Source organism: Furipterus horrens, unplaced genomic scaffold (genome assembly GCF_987537825.1).
Source record: "Furipterus horrens unplaced genomic scaffold, mFurHor1.1.pri manual_scaffold_3, whole genome shotgun sequence".
In the NCBI taxonomy this organism is placed as follows: Eukaryota; Metazoa; Chordata; class Mammalia; order Chiroptera; family Furipteridae; genus Furipterus; species Furipterus horrens.
The window spans coordinates 192,463,294-192,481,792 of record NW_028327173.1 but is presented as its reverse complement, the minus strand read 5'-3'; the positions used below and the strand labels follow the sequence as shown (position 1 = coordinate 192,481,792).

The window sequence follows — 18,499 nt, the reverse complement described above, 5'->3', positions numbered from 1 at the left end:
ATCTTCATCTTGTCAAATTTGGCTTCTAGTCTGGCCAACAGCCCACTCTCAGGGCCCAGCACTCACCCCGGGGCTTCTCTGCTCAGGGGAGGCTGCCCCCACCCCCATGGCCTCGTAGGTAGCTCACAGTCCAGAAAGTTCTCCTTTATTGCTCAGGGAAATCTCAGGGTATCCGCAGCAGAAAGAATGAGGCAAATTCACTTCCCATCTCTCCAGCAGACCAGGCAGCACTCCCAGGCATTTCCCTGCGAGGACAGGGGCCACCAAAGGCCTCAGGAGTGAGGGGATCTCAGAAGGGGCAGCTCTGGCCCCAGGGACCAAAGCCATGATGGTGTGGGGATCCAGCCCAGTGACCTCAGCGAGGTCCATCCCTTAGCAGCTCCGGCTCCTTCCAGGCGGAGGGAGAGCCCTGCGTGGCAGGTCCAGATGCAGAGGCACAGGCCAGCAGAGTTCTGGAGGACTGTTTATTCAAGGCACGGTCATAGCATGAATAACAAGAAGGTTCGGCATTCTGGCACATTCCTTTAGTGGTGGTGGCCAAGAAAAGTCCATACACTCACTTGAGTCCCCAGAGGATGCAATGCTGCTGATAGGCACTTGGCTTCCAGAAGCATCTGAGGAAGAAGCAGGCAGGCGTGGAGCTGCTCCAGGCCCGGTGCGGCACTTCTTGAAGGCTCTTGGCAATACCAGGTCCCCCTACCCCAGAGGCAGCTCCTTCCATAATGGATCAAGTCTGAGAGGGGGTGCTTTGGTGGACAGGTGGGGGAGGGGCAGCAGGGCAGTGGGCCGGTGGGCTAAGTAGAGGCCAATGCATGAGGCAGGTGTGGGCTGGGAGCGAGCGTGAGGGCAGGTGCCTGGACGCAGAGTGTAAGGAGCCAGAGCATGCCCGCACCCCACACGGTGATCGACGGTGGTCTAGCAGTGTGGTGGGGCCTGGCCGGTTGCCCTGGGTCTCCAGGAAGGGGCGAGAAGTGAGTGGGCTCTGGAACTGAGTCCCAGCACCCGCCTTCTCTCAGAACCGGTCTGCACTTGACCCAGATTCAGAGGGGAAAGCCCCAGACATGCTGCCAGCTCATCTGCTGGGACCCTTGCCATATGCAGCTTCCCCAGGCTGCCAGGTGGGCAGGTGGAGGAGGGATGAGGGACAGCGGCTGAAGCAGCAGGAACAGCCCAGCGGGGACTGCAGTGACTGGAGGCAGGTGCCAGCGGGGAGTGCGCTGTAAAGGTGAGCCCACAGGCCAGCTGCTGCCAGGACTCCCCTCCTTCTCACACACCAGGTGCCTGGAACTCCCTGCTGGGGTCCTGAGCACCCTGTTCTGGAAAGGACCTGGCCCCTTGTTAGCTGGTGAAATTCTAGGGGGAGGGGGCCCTGTGGGGCCTTGGCTTATGATGGACTGGCTGTGTATAATTTCCTCCTTTTCCTAGCTGGACAAGGAGAGGGAGAGACTGCTCCTCCCTGGCAGACTCAAGCTCTCTGGAAAGATCCCTCAAGCCAAAGTCTGAGCCAAGGAAAATCTGTGGGGTGAAGCTTGAAACTTCTGGAGCTGGGAAGTGGGCAAGGAGGGAGCAAGGACAAAGCCCAGGTGATCTGAGATCAGGGGCACCCCTGTGCCTGGGGCCCAGTACAATGCCCAGGCAAGGGGCCCCTGGGGCCCACCCTCAGCAGGTTGGCTTCAGGGACCCTGACCTTTGGAGGAAAGGAGCTCGGGAGAGCTCAAGAGCACACAGGCCCCATTCCATTGGCTTGTTCTCATCCCCCAAGGCCACAGCTGGCCCTTCTCTGTGCCCCTCCTCTGCTGGACTGCCTGGTAGTCCAATGGGGGGCAGAGGCCTGAACCCCTCTGTCTGGGACAAAGGTGCTGGGTGTCCTCAGCATTGTGCCTGCTCAGGATTTGGTTCCAGGTCTCAGGATGTGGCAGCTCTGGGAGAGCTTACTCGGCCAGAAAGGGCTTCCCTGTGGCAGACACAGCCCCACCCCGACCCCACCCTCCCAGGGCATGGCCGTATCATAGCCAGGACCAACCTGCAGACCACTTGAGTGGTCTTCAGTCCAGGAGTAGAGGAAGGGGCCTACCCAGAGGGCAGGGACTGGCCATGCCTTCAGGCAGAGGTGTGGATTCCTTACCCTAAGCTGCTGCCCACCTTGGCCACACTGGGGGCCCAGGCACTCAGGTGGGTATGAGGCAGAAGCAGCTCACAGTGGCCACATCCTTGGCCTTGGGGTTCCTCTCATTAGGCCCTGGGGCTTGGGAAGTGTATCTGGTGTCCCATCACCCAGTATTTGAGGAGAAGATGCCTTGGTCCTGTCCATGAATTCTGCCTCTGCCCCTCCCACCTTACAGTAACAGCCAAGGTTTGCCTTCATCAAAATGCACACAGGTCCCATTTAATGAGCCCCGAGGGATCATGTCCTAGATCCCCTTACAGGAATGGAAAGGAGAAGGGTCTTTACCCTGCTGTTCCTGGGGACACCTGTCAAGGGGCAGAGGAATAGGAAGGGCCCCAGTCACCTTCTCTCAGGTTTAGGGTCTCAGCTGCCCCTTGCTCTGGTAGGTGCAGAAACTTTCTCTTTACAGATCCCTTCGCAGGGAAACCTGGATGAGGTGGTCACCCGTGTCTTGCTGGTGAGGCCCAGCACACATACCTTCACTTCCACAGACCGCAGGGGAAGGATGGGCCAGGAGTGGGGGTGGAGCAGCAGCAGGAGCTCCTTGGCAGGGCAGTTGGTGGAAGGGTGCGGAAACCCTGGAGAGTCTTTAGTGGGCTTCTTTCTGCCTCTTCCCTTATGCACACGTTTCTCTACCTTGACCCCAGGAAGGACCCCAGCCTTCAGTCTGTGCCCTGGGCTTCAGCCGGTATCCTCTGTTCTGTTCTGGGGTCCCTGTGCACTGCCCAGCACTTTCCATTCTGGTTGGCCGGCAGGCTAGGGCCTCCACGCGGCCAATGGCCAGGTCAGCAGACATCTTTGTCAGGCCTTTCTAAAGTCTGCAGGAAGTAGTGGAGGTCCAGGCTGCCCCTCTTGTCCCTCCATGCCTGGCCCTCCCATGGCCACCACTCCCGGCTGGAGTCGCCAGGGGGAGGCCTCGGGTCCTGGTCAGTGGTACTGGCTCTGGCCCTGCAGCTCCAGGCCTTCCTGGAACTGGGCCGAGTCCAGCTGCCTTGCAAAGCCCCTCGCACTGCTCTCCTCTTCTCCCTCTCCGGGCCCTCTGCTCATGGTGCCGTAGGTGTGCCGGGCGGGGGAAGAGGCTGGGGTCAGGTTCATCTCTGGCTCTTGCAGCACGGTGGCCACATACATCTGCTCAGGACAGAGAGGGGAGATTAGGGTGAGGTCACATTTGAGGCAAAGCCCCGGACATACCCTTCCCTTTTACGCCCCCCCCCCCCCCGAGAATCTGCCCCTCCAAGCCCTGGATCCTATTCCATCAGTAGCCTGAGTCCTGGGCATCCCACCTGTCCAGCTGCTCTTGGTCATTTAATGAGCATCTATGAGCTCCCAGGGCTAGTGTAGGTCTCCCAGCTTCTAGTCCACTGTTCCTTTAGCACGTGTGCCATTCATTCTTGGTTCTAAGTCAGGCTGAACCCAGGGGAAATTACATTAAGGCTCCCCTATGCTGGGGTCTAGAGAGACTCTCCCCCCATTCCTGAGTTACTGCACTTTCTAATATAGCCTCAGAGGCGATCCACAACTCCCTCGGGCTGTGTCACTGGTTGGCTTGTGAATCAGGATTTGAAACTGGGATGCCTATCTGAGGTCTTGGTCATGTGACCTGTCAAATCCAGGAATGGTCCCAGAACCCCCTGGGAGGGCAGCAGAACAGAGAAACACAGGAAATACTAGGAATAGCGCTGTTTGTCATCCTGGATTGGATCTTGTTTTGGACAAGCTGTAAAAGATATTTCTGGAATACTTACAGCAATTTGAATACGGACTGGGTATTTGAAGATGTAAAAATTTATATGGAAAGATGGTGATTGTTAATGAAAAACATGGGTTATAAAACAGTATGCAGTATTATTTCATTTTAGTAAAAAAATATATATATATGGAAGACTATAACTTAGGTTTCATTCATCATCTCTGGGTGGTGAAAATACAGACTTTTAATTTTCTTATTTTTTAAAGGTTTTATTTATTTTTAGAGAGGGGGGAAAGGAGGGAAAAGGAGAGGGAGAGAAACATCTATTGGCTGCCTCTCACACACCCCCAACCGGGGACCCAGCCCGCAACCCGGGCATGTGCCCTGATAGGGTATCAAACACATGGTCCTTTGGTTCGAGGGACGGAGCTCAGTCCACTGAGCCACACCAGCCAGGGCTTTATTTTCTTATTTTTGCTTATCTGTTTTCCCTCATACCTTTTCCAATATTCATATACCACTGTTGTAATAATAAAAGATTTAAAAAATTAATTCCAGTGATTTGTTTAAAGCTCAAGCTTTAGAGTCAGGCCTGGTTCAAACTTTGTTCTGCTACTTCCCTGCTTAGGAGCACCCTGGGGTGTAATTTTACCTGACCTTTTTGAGCCTCAGTTCCCCATTTGTAAAATAAGGACAAAAACCCCTTACTGTGTGGGTTCATCATAAAGATCAGGAGTGAGAATGGCAGAGTTCAGCGCTGCTGTGGCTCTGTCCTTTCCCTCAAGTCTGCCACGGCCACAGAGCCTGCTTTGCACCGGGCCCTGCCGCCGCTCTGCACTGCCACACAGCTGTCTCTGGTTCCCCAAGTGCTCCCCATGGTCTCTTCCAGGCCTTGGCACAGGCTGATCCTCTTTCTTGAACGCTCTTCCCCCATACCCTATTCCACTTGGCAACCCCAGCTCCCATTCTTGGAGTTGGATTAGATGCTCCCTCCTCTGGGAAGCCTTCCCTGAGTGCCCTCTTGAGTGCCCCTCTGGTACCTGGCTCAGGGCACATATCGGTGGCCCTGCATCCACACTTGTGGCTGGGATGTGGGGCAGTACTTGTGCCCCTGTAGGCTGAGCCACGGTGTGGAGCCAACGCCCAGCCCACTGGACCCCTGCACTCTGAGTCTGGCCTTGTCTCTTCACATGCGGACGGGCTCACTCATCTGGCGCCGCCCCAGCCTTCCATCCAGTCCAGACCTCCAATAGCTCCCTGCAGCCCCGTCTGCGCACCTGTGCCCTGGGAGGCGGCCATGGGTCCTGAGGCTGAGCCCCACCATGTCCCTGTGTCTACACGACTGAGCTCGCTGTGTCTGGGTTCTCCCTGACCTTTCTCTTCCTCTCTGAGTTCCTTCTAGGGAATGTCGAGTTAACCTTGGATCTTCTATCTTCCCAGCTCTTCAGCCAGGGCCACGGCAGCAATTGGACCTGGACCAAGTCCTGCTGCGTCAGAGGAGGGAACCCAGGGAGGGACTCCCATCTCCTCCCCAATACCCAGGGTGGGCACTAAACGCTGGTGCCCCCACAATGCCGCTGGAGTAGCCCACCCCCTGTAGGAGCCCCCCTCCTGACCTGTCCCCGAGGGTGAAGGCACTGACTCACAAGGGAGGTGGGCGTGGAGGAGGTGCTGCTTGGCTCCATGTCAAACACGGTCTCCATCTCCTCCTCCGGCTGCAGCAGTGGGGAGAAATGCGGAGGGTCATAGAATGGGGGTATCTGCCCTTTGCCCCCTCCCTCCCTACATCCAGAGGAGCCTGGACCCTGCACCTGGGCCTGCTGCTCCATTTGAACTCAACGGATCTTTTATTTGTTCAGACCTGCAGCCCAGCTGGCAGAGCTGAAGCCCAGGGGGACAGAGATGACTGGGATGCTTGGGTGATCCTTCCGGAGTGTTCCATTCTCAAGGACCATAATGGTGGAAAGTAAGCAGATATGGCACTGGGGTTCAAAGATGATCCTTCTTTGAGTCTAGGAAATGCCTTGACTTCAACCCTCTCTTCTTTCCTCCTGGGATTTCCCATCTCTATCTGGAAGGAGTCATGAACCACTATGGTCTAGGTCCCCTGCTACCTTCCTTCTCGACAGGGGACACATGGACATCCAAATGACATGCCACCGTTGTATTGGGAAGATGGATCCAGAGGTGCCATTTACTCTGCTACTTCTCTAGCATGGCACTCGGGCCAGGGGGTGGGGGTGGGGCCAGGTAGGGAGGGCAGCGAGGATCTGGGCCCAGGGTCCCAGTATGGCGCAGTCACTTGAAGCAAGAGGATCCTCTGCCAAGAGGCTCCCTGCTGTGACTCGGATGGGTATTTGCACTTCAAATCAACTTACTTCCTTTTCTGTATATAAATTCATTTAAAAAGGAAACACTTCACTCTTACAAATAGAACATTTGTTTTAGTTGCTATAAGCAGAAAAATAAATAAATATGAACTGATAGAAAATCAATGTGTAGCCATGAAAGATAATGTTTTAGTCCACCAGAAGTCATCCCAGTGTGCGTGTACAGACACCTTGCTTTGGAAATGCTGGTCTTCCGCGGACAACATTGTTGGCATGGGTCCTGATGAGCACGGATTGGCTCCCTTCTCTAATTATTAGGCTGGGCCTCACTGGCAAAGAGCAAAGGTGTCATGGGGCCCAGAGAGCCAGGCTCCCCTCCAGACAGCCTCAAGTCAATATCCTGGAACACCTAACCATGATGACTATGCCCCCTTCCCCAGGCCGCTCCACTCACTTGGCTGCACCCCCTCCCTCAGCCCTCCCTCCATCCCTTGGAATGGGACTCACAGCTCAGTGGCTGAACAGGCTCACGTTGTAGGAGGTGTCAGAGGGGACAAGAGGAAAGGACAGCTATCTTCTAAACACCACCCCACCCATAAGGGAAGCAGTGCCTGGGCCAATGCAAGGGACACACACACACATGCACGCGCGCACACACCCAGTGAGTTGGTACACCCCATAATGAGAGAGAACGGCAAGAACCTTTCACCTATGTGGTGCTGTGGGTGCCCAGGTCGGGAGGGTATCCTAGGGCTCTGTCCCCCAGGGGCTGGGGAGACCCAGGAGAGGAAAGGCAGGCTGGCGACTCACCTCATAGCTACGTGCATTCCGAAGCTTCCCCAGAATAATGCTCAGGAAGGCAATGATGATGGAGATGATAAGGGTGGACAGGGAAAAGATGCTGATACTGTGGAGCGAACCTGCCAAGGAGAAGGAAAGGGGCTTGGTGCTTGAGGACCAGAGCGTGGGCAGGAGTCTGCCAGCGGAGATGGTCCCCAGACTCACAGTTGCCTGGGGTCCACTCAGCACCTCTCTAGGGACTTCAAGCCTAGAGCAGAGAGGCCCTTGCCCCATTCTCTTCCTAACAACAGGGATCAATGAGCCTGACACAATGACATCATCCCTTGGTGCTATGTGACCATCTTCTGGAGTCCATGAGAGAAAATTAATCGACTTAAGTACCCGCTTAAGTGCCCATTAAGCATGTCCTTTTCCACCGATGAGTCACCTTGCACAGTACAGTCCCTGGGAAGTCTCTTTGAGCTACTCATTTGTGCCACCGCCCAGAATACCACCTCTGGCCCACCCCTCCTGTTTGCAATTGCGTGCATAGTGATCTATGCTCATGGCACTAAAGAGTTATCCGGAATTCAAGTCATTTTTGTTTTGCTGGGGGATATTTGGTAACTTTTTTTTTAGGGTAGCAGTTTTCTAAGGAGGTAAATATTAAAAACTGATCTTTACATCATTACTGCATAACAATGCTTTTAATCATGTTTTTATAACAGCAAAAAGAGGTAGCCAACTCTGATAGCCAGCAGCAGAGAACAGACTAAAATTGAGAGAGTTGAATGCGGCCATGAAAAGGCATGTGCTCACACAGTATAAATGTTATAAAATGAATTTCACAATTTGGAAAAGCAGCAATAGACCAATGAAATCCTGTTTGCTTTGACACTTCCTCCCTACCTCCCATCCCCTGCCAAAAAAAAAAAAAAAAAAAAGGCCGTATGCAGAGAGCAAGGTCTGGGAGCAATGACCTCAGGCTTCCAATGACGCAAATGTTCATCTTTCTATTTTTGATAATAAATGGGTCGTCCTTTATAGTTAGAAAAAAAGCATGATTAAAAAATGAAATCTGCAGTGGCAGGGAAAGTTTGGGGGATAAGGAATTGGGGTTGACAGTACATGGACAATGCATACAAGTGACTGAGAGCTGCATGTTCACAGACGCCATTGTGACAGGGACAGTAAGAGATTGTGGACTTTCCCTTCTCCATGCCACCAAGGAGGTTAAGGCTACATGTCCTTGAGGGAAGGCCAGTGTCAGGGGAGGCAGAAACCAGTATGGGGTGGCGGGGCAGAGGGAGGTGGGGAGGAAGATGGGGAGGATGTGAGCTTCTTGCCTCAGAGTGGATTTCTAGTCTCTGGCCCGTGGGGACAGGGACAGCAGCTTTGTGGAGCCAAGAGTGGGAAAAAAGCAGGCTGCTGGGGCAGACTTTGTATCCTTCTCCAGGGTTTTGGCAACTCCTGAGGCCAAGCATCCTGTAGGATCCCAGAAGGGAATGTCATGGGAATTAAGCCTGAGAGCTAACATCTTACTTCCTGCCAGCCCGGAGTTAGAAGGAAGGAATGGGGTGTTTCTTGCTCTCAGGGTGGTAAACCAGAATGTAAACAATTTGGATGGCCTGGTCCAAGCTGTCCCCTTACCTTCAAAGAGCTCTAATACAAGCCCCTGGGGCCTAGAGAAGCCATTGTGCTGGGCAGTGCTCAGGAAGCAGCCTTGGTGTTCTTGGTGCTAACACAGCCGTGGTGAAGGGGTTCATGGAGCAGCAGGGGCAGGCAGAGGTGGAAGAGCTGGCCAGGCCTGCTACCTACCTAATCGGAGTACGGAAAAGAAGAGCATCCAGAACAGACCCAGCAGCGGCGCGAAGATGGCCTGGCTGATGGCGGCCATGTGGATCTGCTCGTTGAGCTTGGTGGGTGCGTAGGAGTAGTACATGTTATAGCGGTCTGTGATGTGCTTCATGCACAGGTACAGCAGTCCTGCGGGCCAGAAGAGGGAGGCACGCTTAGTGGCTGCTCCCAGGTTGGGGCCTGTGCTGTTCCAGGGTCTCCATAGAATTGAGAAGTCAGATTCGGGGTCTGCCAGAGCAGCAAGGGCCAAGGACAGGCTGTGGCAACTGTAGTGCCAACCTCTGGGACCAGAATCTTCCCTTGAACCCCCAGAACCAATTCTGCCAGTCTGGTGAAGAGGCTTTCGCTCATGCACTCACTCAACAAACAACCTATGTAAATAGCCATGCGACCTCAGCCACCTGACCTGGCCTTGGCCCTGACTCCTCCAGCCCTGCTGACAGGCCATCCCAGGTTTCCTCCTGCTCCAGGATGTGGCCTGATGTTATGGGGCTCCACTCCTCCTCCAGTCTGAGAGAATACGGCCCGGGATGTGCCTTAGGGATGACTTACCAAAAGGGACAATGATAGGGCAGGTGATACTGTATGCCACCACTACGCTGAAGACATTCATCATCCAGGCGTACTCTCGCCCATACTGGAAGTCTATGGCCTGGTCCTAGGGCAGAAAACAGCAGTCACCCTAAGGTGGCCTGGTCCCCTTTGCTTGGCTGCTTCTGTGGCTCTTATCTGTCTTCTGGGAGCTGGTCAGCAGCCTGCTTTGCAACCCTGAAGTCCAAGAAGTGCCCATGCCCCTCACCATGCCTCCCACACTTGGTGCTTCCAGGGAACCCCTTCCTGATACCCTCCCAGGGAAACTCTGAGGGCTGTGCTTAGGGAAGAGCTTGGACCTCACCTTTCTGATGTGGACCCTCTCTGGCTCGGACCTGGAGAAGAAGAGGCGGGTGCTGTACAGGAAGAGTGATCCCAGGCGCAACAGCTCCATGCCTGTGCCAAGCAAAGCTGCTGTGATCACGTAGTTGACGAAGAAGGCGCCATTGTCTGGCAGGAACACACACCTGGGCGTGGAGAGCAGCAGACAGCAGCAGAAGCCAGGGGAGAGGGGAAGGGCAGAGGTGTTGAGGAGGAGCAGAGACAGAGAAGAAAAGAGCCGAGGGAGTGGGGATCACATCTTTGAAAATTGTTGTAACCCTAAAAAAATCAGAGTTGGCTGGACGTCCAATATGACCTGCCTGTTGCCTCGTCAAGATGGGGAAAATCAGTTTCATCTACATGTGCTCCCAGCCCAATTTAAGTCAAGAATGGGCCTGTAGAGCAGGGATGGAGATGGTCTACATAAAATGTGAGTATGTTAGGAGATACAGATGCTGGCTTGATCTCATTCAGGCTGTCTGACCTGGACCCACACATCCTGGAGTGTCCATGAGTAGAATTGGAGGAGTCTGTGACCTTGAATGGGGACAAAATTACATCTTTATTTCCACTAACCACTAACCACAGTTAGCATTCCCTTCCATTAAGAATGTGGGCAAAAAAACCACAGCAATGTCAGCCACGGCTGTGGGTCTGTCACCCACTGAAATCAGATATTGGCATATCACGCTGCAGTCACTGCTGGCATCTTACAACATCATTTGTGCTCATCACCACTTCAAAATGATGTTAGTTATCTGACAGGCCACTAAACTGCACATGATTGAAATTTCCTCTCTGCAGACGTGTGTTTGATGTCATTGGAGTCATTCAGCCCCCTAAAGGCCAAGCTACCTGTTTCACATTGGTGACCCAGGCATCTCTTGCTTTCCAGCGTCCCCATCTACACAGTTCTGTCCACTTCCCTGACAAGAGAAATCTGTGAGCCCTGGACATATTTCAGGACTCCTTCAAACACTGGTCTTTCTTGATGGCATCAGAGTTGTCATGGATTCCCAGTGCTTTTCTGTCTCATATACAAACTGTATTCAAAATATCAAATAGCCAGAGATGAACTCACTCATCTTGGAAAAAAAGCAACTTATTACAATTATAGTTTGCAGAAAGTGCAGGAACCTTGGAGAATTCTGGTCCTTGCTCTACTGAGCAAGCTATGGAAGCTTGCATATCATTTGCACCATTACACGTTTGAAAATTGGACTGTCAACATTTGTAACCCTAAAAATAAAAAAATTAAAATTGTTTGGATGTCCAACAAGATCGGCTGGTTGCCTTGTCAAAGACCTCCCCCACCCCAATATAATATTCTTCTTCCAGCTAAGTAACATCAGCTTTCACACTGAGGCCTTTAAAACAATAAAATGTGATTTTAGCTTGCCTATATTTAAAATGCATTGCCTTGCTATTAAATGTTAAAAGACAGTATTACAGATTTAATTTTTAAAATATTTGATAACTGCATTTCAGTTCATTGGTATTCTTTATAATCCAGGTATTTAGTGAATTTAAAGACATCTACTCAAGAGTCTATGTAAAACTGGAAAAATCTAAATATGCTCTGAATAGTTTCAATTTCCTGGTTATGATATTGTACTAATTATATGAGATACTACCTTTAGAGGACACTAGATGAAGGGTACACAGGTCACTTTTGGGGGCCAATTTCTTGTGAATCCACATTTATTTCAAAAACTCACAGAAGGGGTCCCTGGGCTTTACCAGATTGCCAAAGGAGTCCATGGCACTGGGTAGGTTAAGAGGCTGCCTAATGAGAGTGTCCACATGCATTCCACCTGGCGTGAGCCCACAGAAGCCCCAGGGTACACTGGGAATACTCACTGGAACCTGATGGATGCCTCCTCCAGATAGTATATGTCAAAGAGCCAGCGGAAAAAGACGTCCAGACTAGAAGCAAGAACAAGGCAGGCCCTTTAGTTAATGAATTTATGAACTAAGGCCTGGGGTTCAACTCTTCTTAGACTGGCTTCCCTTGCCCCAAGCCCCAGAGACTCTTGCACCCTAATATTCTAGCTGGCCAATCCACGCTGCTTCTCTTCCTTCTAATGCTGGGCCATCCTGCCCCTAATGCTCTGGCCTTTCAGCTAAAATTTCCCCAGGCATTTCTCCCACAGCGCTTTCTCTTTCTTCTGAATTTCTGCTGCATGTTGGCATTGTTTTCCCTAGCTTGGGCTTTCAGTTAGCTGGTAGGCGTGACTTGTCACCACAGCTTGATGATAAGCTCTTTGAGGGCAGAGTTCATGACTGACACCTTAGAGTTAGCATGATGCCTGGGACATGCTAGGCTCATGACAGGCACTGGACTGTCAAATGAGGAATGGATTTGCAGCAACCACAGGGAGACCTATAGCATCTGAAAGAGGAGGCTCCAACTCAAGGGTGAACCTGGCTAAAAGAGGAGGAACAAATAGAAGTGCGGTACCTGGTCAGTCCCATAGAAGGCAGAATGATCACCATGAACACCAGAAAGATGTAGCACTTATGCACGATGATCAGATTCTGACTTGACCTGGAAGAAAACAAAGAAAGAGATTCATCAGTGAGTGAGACATGCTAGGTACCAAAGGCTTAAAACTACAGGATGAAGAAAAAGAGAGAGACCACTACCTAGCCTAGAAAGTTGACTTAATAGCAGCAGGGAAGAATAGCATGACCAACTAGTGATGTCTGTGTGCCCTGGGCACTGGAAGGGGAGGCATATGTGCCATGTACTTGACATCTGTTTAAGGTACATTACCAAGGATACTCTGACTTCCTTTAGAGCAGCGGATCTCAACCTGTGGGTCACGACCCCTTTGGGGGTCAAACAACCCTTTCATAGGGGTCGCCTAAGACCATCAGAAAACACCGACATAATTACATATTGTTTTTGTGATTAATCACTATGCTTTAATTATGTTCAATTTGTAACAATAAAAATACATCCTACATATCAGATATTTACATTATGATTCATAACAGTAGCAAAATTACAGTTATGAAGTAGCAACAAAAATAATTTTATGGTTGGGGGTCACCACAACATGAGGAACTGTATTAAAGGGTCGCGGCATTAGGAACGTTGAGAACCATTGCTTTAGAGTGTCAATAATTCACATAAGCCCTGTTCTTGGCCATAGGAGAGACCAGTAAGGATTTGTTAGAACAAAACTCCTGGCTTGCTGCTTGGTAGGACGGTAGGAACTTTTGGTGCAGGAAATAACTTTGGAGACCCATGTAGACATCAGGCCAGAGCAGGTCCAACTGCACCAGGATATAACTACTTTCTATCCAATTAGCCACCAGAGAACTACAGCATTAGGGCTAACAAAGGGGAAATAGTTCCTGAATGTTGTAAAGGCGGGCACTGTATGGGCTACATGGTTCTACAGTGAGTTTGAGTTCATGGGCTCCTCTGCTGTGGCCTTGGCAGCCTTCCCAACCTTCTCAAAGCAAGCCCTGCTCTCTCCCTCTTGTCTTGTGCCTTCTGCCTGCTCCTCTGTGTACAGCTCCATCCCCTCATGCATAGCTGGATGCTGAGAGAGCTGCCCAAGGACACTTGGTTTTGGCCCCGCATTCCTTATATGGTGGCCCTGTCTCAGCATCCCTGAGACCACCCAGTCTCCCTTTTGGGATGCTTTCAGGTATCTGATTCCATTCCTTAGACCAGATGGGGGCCCAGGGCATTAGGCTGGTTGGTGGTGGGGGTTGGCATGGGAAGGGCTGGGAAGAGCAGGCCTAGAAGAGGAGGCCCAGCTCACCTGGTCCAGTGGGCCTCGAGGAAGGCAGAGAGGTAGACAATGAGAGGCAGTATCACTGTAAAGGCCCAGAGCAGCAGGGAGGGGAAGAACTGGGTCACGACTGGGCTCTGTAGGGGTGGAGCAGAGGAGGGCAGACAGACATCAGTGCAAGCAGGCCCCTTCCCCCTCTAGGCCACTTCTGCCTTCTCCCACGTACCTGGCCTCTCCTCCAGCTCAGCCCAGAGCAGGCCGGGTTTCCCCGGAGCTGTACAATGGGCCTGGTCTTTCTTACCTGCCTTACTGGCCAGGGATCTGCCTGGCTGGAGGCATGCAGAGGCTGACACCCCAAGGTCAAGTGGCACCCTCATGGGGCACAGACCTATGCCGAGGTCACTGCAGGGGCAGCCTGGGCCAGAGTCAGCTGTTGTTACTCATGTCTCATACCTCAGGCAGATGACAGTGACTTTAATGTGATGCTGTGTGAGAAGTGGTGAGAAGGAGCAAAGGATGTGAATAAAGAATCCCCAGGGATAGCTGTGGAGCTCCTACCTGGAGCCTATTGAGAAGATGAGAAAAGAGGGCAAAGGGAAGCCGCAGAATGTGTGTGTGTGTGTGTGTGTGTGTGTGTGTGTGTTGCTAGAATAGGAATGAGGATAATCTTGAAAGAGGCTTTCTAGGCCCAAGGTACCAGCCTGGAGGCTACAGAACTTGGAATGGGCCAGTTCGGTTCCCCTGGAACCCTTGTCAGTGCAAAACATCCTCTAACTTCAGGAATGGCTTCTGCGGAGCCCAGCACTCCCATCCTGGATGGGGTATGTCTGGAAGTGAGGGGCCCAGAGACAGACCTGGGGTCCTGCTTCTCCTTGAGGGCTGAGTTGGAACTTGCCTCACTCTTCCCTGCCCTCAACCCTACCCCTCAAACGTGGACCCCGGCTCTAGAGAACATGGGGAGAACACACTACCCCATTGGCTGCGCCCTCTGCTGCCCCTTCTGTACCACTCATGGGCCAGGGTGGCTGATCGAAGGAAGCCCTCAGAGCCCACGTTGGACTGGACCACCCTTCCCCCAAAACTCACCCCAGAACCTGCCTGCAGCTCCCCTACTCTCCCTTTGCTCTCCAGTCCCAGTCCCTAGGATGGGCAGCCGTCTGCATCCATCTACTTTGGAACAAAGGGAACTCAACACTGCCATTTACACTGCTGCTGCCTCTGCCACATGGGCAGTGCACAGGCTCTGGAGCCGTGTCCCCATGTGCCCCCCCATTCCATCCTCGCTGAGCTCTTCCTTCACCTCCCTGAGGGTCCCACGCCTGGCCTGAGCAGAGGAGGTACCTGCAGCTTCTCGATGGGGCGGGTGACGTTGTACATGTCGATGGTGTTGATGATGATGGCAGGTGTGGTGAGGAAGAAGAAGAGGAAGAAGAGGAAGGTGTTGATTGCGATGAAGCGGGCCCACCAATACAAGCGGCGGGTGGACAGGTGTTTCCTGGGGAGGGGCGGAGGAAGGAGATGCCCTTAGGACCTTGGGTCCCAGACCTTAGACAGAGCCCACATGCTGTTTCCTGCATGACAGCGGTGGACCCAGGCTGCCCTGGTCTATTTCAGCCCCTTGGACATAGACCTTCCCTCAATCACACCATTGTGAAAGCTCTGAATACATTGCATAGGTGAACCAAAAAAAAAAAAAAAAAAAGAAAAGAAAAGAAGATAAGTTCTTTCTGCAGGAAAAATCTTTTCCCCAAGGGCTGGTTCCTTCCACGCTTGGGGTGGGGTGGGCTTGGGGGTGGGAAGAAGCTGTGGTAATCAAGAGAGGACGTGGCCCAGCCCACTGGGGCTGCACACAGGCAACGAAGTGGGAGGGGAGGCCCCGGTTCCTCCCCCTGCTCCTGCTGCCCATTGCCTTCCCTAGTCTCAGAGGAGCTCAGAGGAGAGGGCACAGGCAGAGAAGGCTTACCAAATAATGTCTTTGGGGTGTGGGGCAAGGGCCACCCTCCAGCGGTAGGATTTGATGGCAGTGGTCACTGAGGACTGCTGGGGGTACACGCCACAGTGGATGTACTTGTAATCTTCCAGGATGCTGCGGAGGTGGGGGAAGAAGACAGAAATCTGGGGATGAGGGTGACAGGCTTGGAGGCGTCCCATGCCAGGGTTCCACGGGGCGGGGGGGGGGGCTCACACACTTCCTGGGACCTCTTGGGGTCTAGTTACAGGAGGAAAGGGGAGTTAGAGGGAGGGATTGCATGGGAAGGAAGGGGACCCGTGGTTCTTAATGTCTTAGCCCCTTAATGGCAGTAACAACACAAAGACATGCCTTTTTCTCTGAGCTTGACAAAGGAGGTACTGATTTCACCCTCATCTAAATATCAATGTCTGGCAACCACTGAGTTCCTTCTGTGTGCCCAACCCTGTGCTAGTTGGTGATGAACATAATCTCAGCTGTGCAGATTACTAAACTGAGGTGTTGAAGACGTAACCAAAGAGGGGCATGTGCTGGCACCAGACCCCCGTCTTCAATCTTCTCATTCACACGTCCTCTCTACTGAGTGACAGTGCCTCAGAAAATCACTGGTATTGTGTTACGTAGGTGCACTGTTTTATATGACACACACACTAATGAGAACATCTATCCCTTTTAACCTCTGGGAGGTGGACAGGGAAGATATAAGTAACCAAATTTAACATATAAAAATTTTGGGAGTGTGATGTGCAAAATGGCACACGAGTATTTACAACTAAATTCTAGGCTGCCTACTCTTCCTGCACAGGGCTGGGTGGGCAAGGATAAAGTGTTGAGCATGATCAGACTCCTCAGGGAGTGGCTGGCCCCCCAAATCATCAAGAGACTGATTTTTGGGCTTTCATCTATTTGACCCAGTCCTAAGGACCTACAGATCCTTCCAGAACATTCCAGAGTGGATCTGATCCACTCCCTAGCAAGGTGGGGCTGCCAGAGGCTGGGGCAGATGGTAGAGGAGGCTGTGAGGCTGTGAATGAGGGGAGGCTGAAAGCAGGAGAGGAGAAATGGCAAGCTGAGCTTCTCTACCCTGGGTGAGGAGAGGGGTGATGTGTGATGAGAGAGAAAATGGGTATCATTCTTGTCCCAGAAGAGGGACCAAGAGTTCAAAGGCTACTCTGACCACCTCCATGCTGAAACAAGGACACAGAGAAATGAGGAGCTCAGGGGCTGATGTCTCTGGGGACAAGCTGAGCCCAGCAGCATTGGCAGGGTGGGGGTGGGGTGTGTGGCCATGCTCTGGAAAGCAAGATGGTGGCAGCCTGTGAGGAGCATGGAGGGGTAGAGGAGGGTTGGAGGGGAGGTCAGGATATGGCAAACCAGAGGGAGGCTGGCTCCTCCTTCCCTTGGCTGAAATGGGGGTGAAAGAGGATGGCTTCAGAGAAGCGGAGGCCCACTCTTGGGGCTGGGCTGGGCATAGCAAGTCGCTAGCTCTGGCACTCACTACTTCGTTATCTTGGTGTCCTGGAAGGTGACAAAGATCAGGTCCAGACGCTTCAGCCGCACACGGTTGAACTCGGCATTGAACTCATCGGTCAGCTGCTCCTCCAGCTCACTGTAATACTGCTCTGCGTCTACCTGGGGTGAGAGGTGGCCTTCAGAGCTGGCAGGGCAGAGCTCCGGGAAGGCCTCTCCTACACACGAGGCCCCTCTCCACTCAGCAGCCCTGGGGACAGTGGGCCTGAGGCCTCAGCTCCACCCCCAGCTCCCTCCAAAGTCTGACTCAGGTGCCAGGTGCACTCTAAGAACCCAACCCTAGAACAGGAAGAGGTAATGACTCTAAAATTAGCTCTCTGCTCTTAGATCTTGGGGAAGTGTGGCATAGCTGGGGGCGAGAGGGTGCTTTTGGACCCCAGAGGAGTAAAAGAATGGGTTTGCAGCATTTTCCGGAAAGGGGGATGATTCTTTCTCCGGACTAGAGCTCAGCGCTGCCCTGAGACAGGTGTTCGAGTCTTGAGGCTGCCTTTTAGCCACAGTGGGTGGGTGATAAGATAGAGCAGAATACAGTCTGCAACAGCCTCCTGTATTCTCTCTGGCCCTCCCAACCAAGACCAGAAGTGGGCCAGAGCACGCCTTCCGGATCGTTCTGGAGGTGGCCTAGAAAGGCTTCAGCTCCTCTACATTCTCAACAGGAGGCAGGATGGGTGGGAAGAAAGGGAGGAAGGCACTGCGGCACCAGAGCAGACTGAGCGGGGCCCGGGGCCTGAGGGTGCAGGCGAGGGGCCCTGCCTGAGTCCTGGACCGAGCCTGCAGACCCAGTGCCTTCTCTGCTGTGTCCACGGACACCTGTTCACTTACCTCATTGAAGCAGGTCCAGCACTTGCAAAAGCACAGGCGGGAGCAGGGGTGGATCTTGATCATCACCTTCCCGTTCTTCTTGGCCTTGGCTGTGTAGTAGAGCCGGCCCCGCATCGCATGGCGCCTTCAGCCAGCAGGCAATGTGGGGTGGGGAGGGGATCTGTGATCAGGGGCCAGGAGAGCCACATCCTTCACTTCTACCCCCACCCCAGATCCAGGCAGGCCCAACCGCCGTCTCACCTCTGGTCGTCCAAGTCAATCAGGTTTCTGACATCGTAGCAGAAGTGGACTCTGGTCACTACACACCCTGGGTAGGCCTCACTGCAGCCACAAACAATGGATGCTGAGCCAGCTGTGGGGCTGGGGACGTGCCACCTACCCTGTGCTCAGAACTACAGCCCATGGGGCTGGGTGTCTCAGCTGCCTCTGGTGCCTGGTTCTCAGATGGGGAACCCAGCTCTTGCTCCTAAAACCAACCTTCAGGGTGGATCCCTGCAAATCTGAGATTTGTCAGATTTTTTCCAGATGACCCAGAATAGGGCCAAGGGGCAGAGCTGGAAACTGCTGCTCATGGAGCTGGGAACTTGGGTCAAAAAAAGATGTGTCAAGATGACCTATTCTAGATGATGGTGGCCCAGGACCTCCCTGGGCTCACAGAGTGAGAAGGGAAAGGAAAACTAGCTCCCCTGACAC

General features: G+C 52.8%; 1 protein-coding gene across 1 annotated transcript in view; it reads right to left on the bottom strand.

Moving 5' to 3' along the window:
* Positions 1–2,686: 2,686 nt before the first annotated feature.
* The window catches only part of TMEM63C (transmembrane protein 63C), a 29,573-nt gene continuing 13,760 nt past the window's right edge, over positions 2,687–18,499 (bottom strand). The window contains exons 9-22 of the mRNA XM_090271229.1: positions 18,047–18,127; positions 17,807–17,930; positions 16,953–17,086; positions 15,449–15,571; positions 14,827–14,980; positions 13,516–13,622; positions 12,198–12,284; positions 11,597–11,662; positions 9,720–9,882; positions 9,377–9,482; positions 8,786–8,953; positions 6,998–7,107; positions 5,504–5,572; positions 2,687–3,295 (exon numbers count right to left, since the gene is read on the bottom strand). Of these exons, the coding sequence (XP_090127355.1) occupies positions 3,095–3,295; positions 5,504–5,572; positions 6,998–7,107; positions 8,786–8,953; positions 9,377–9,482; positions 9,720–9,882; positions 11,597–11,662; positions 12,198–12,284; positions 13,516–13,622; positions 14,827–14,980; positions 15,449–15,571; positions 16,953–17,086; positions 17,807–17,930; positions 18,047–18,127 (1,693 nt within the window). The 3' untranslated portion in view covers positions 2,687–3,094. The remainder of the gene's footprint in view (positions 3,296–5,503; positions 5,573–6,997; positions 7,108–8,785; positions 8,954–9,376; positions 9,483–9,719; positions 9,883–11,596; positions 11,663–12,197; positions 12,285–13,515; positions 13,623–14,826; positions 14,981–15,448; positions 15,572–16,952; positions 17,087–17,806; positions 17,931–18,046; positions 18,128–18,499) is intronic.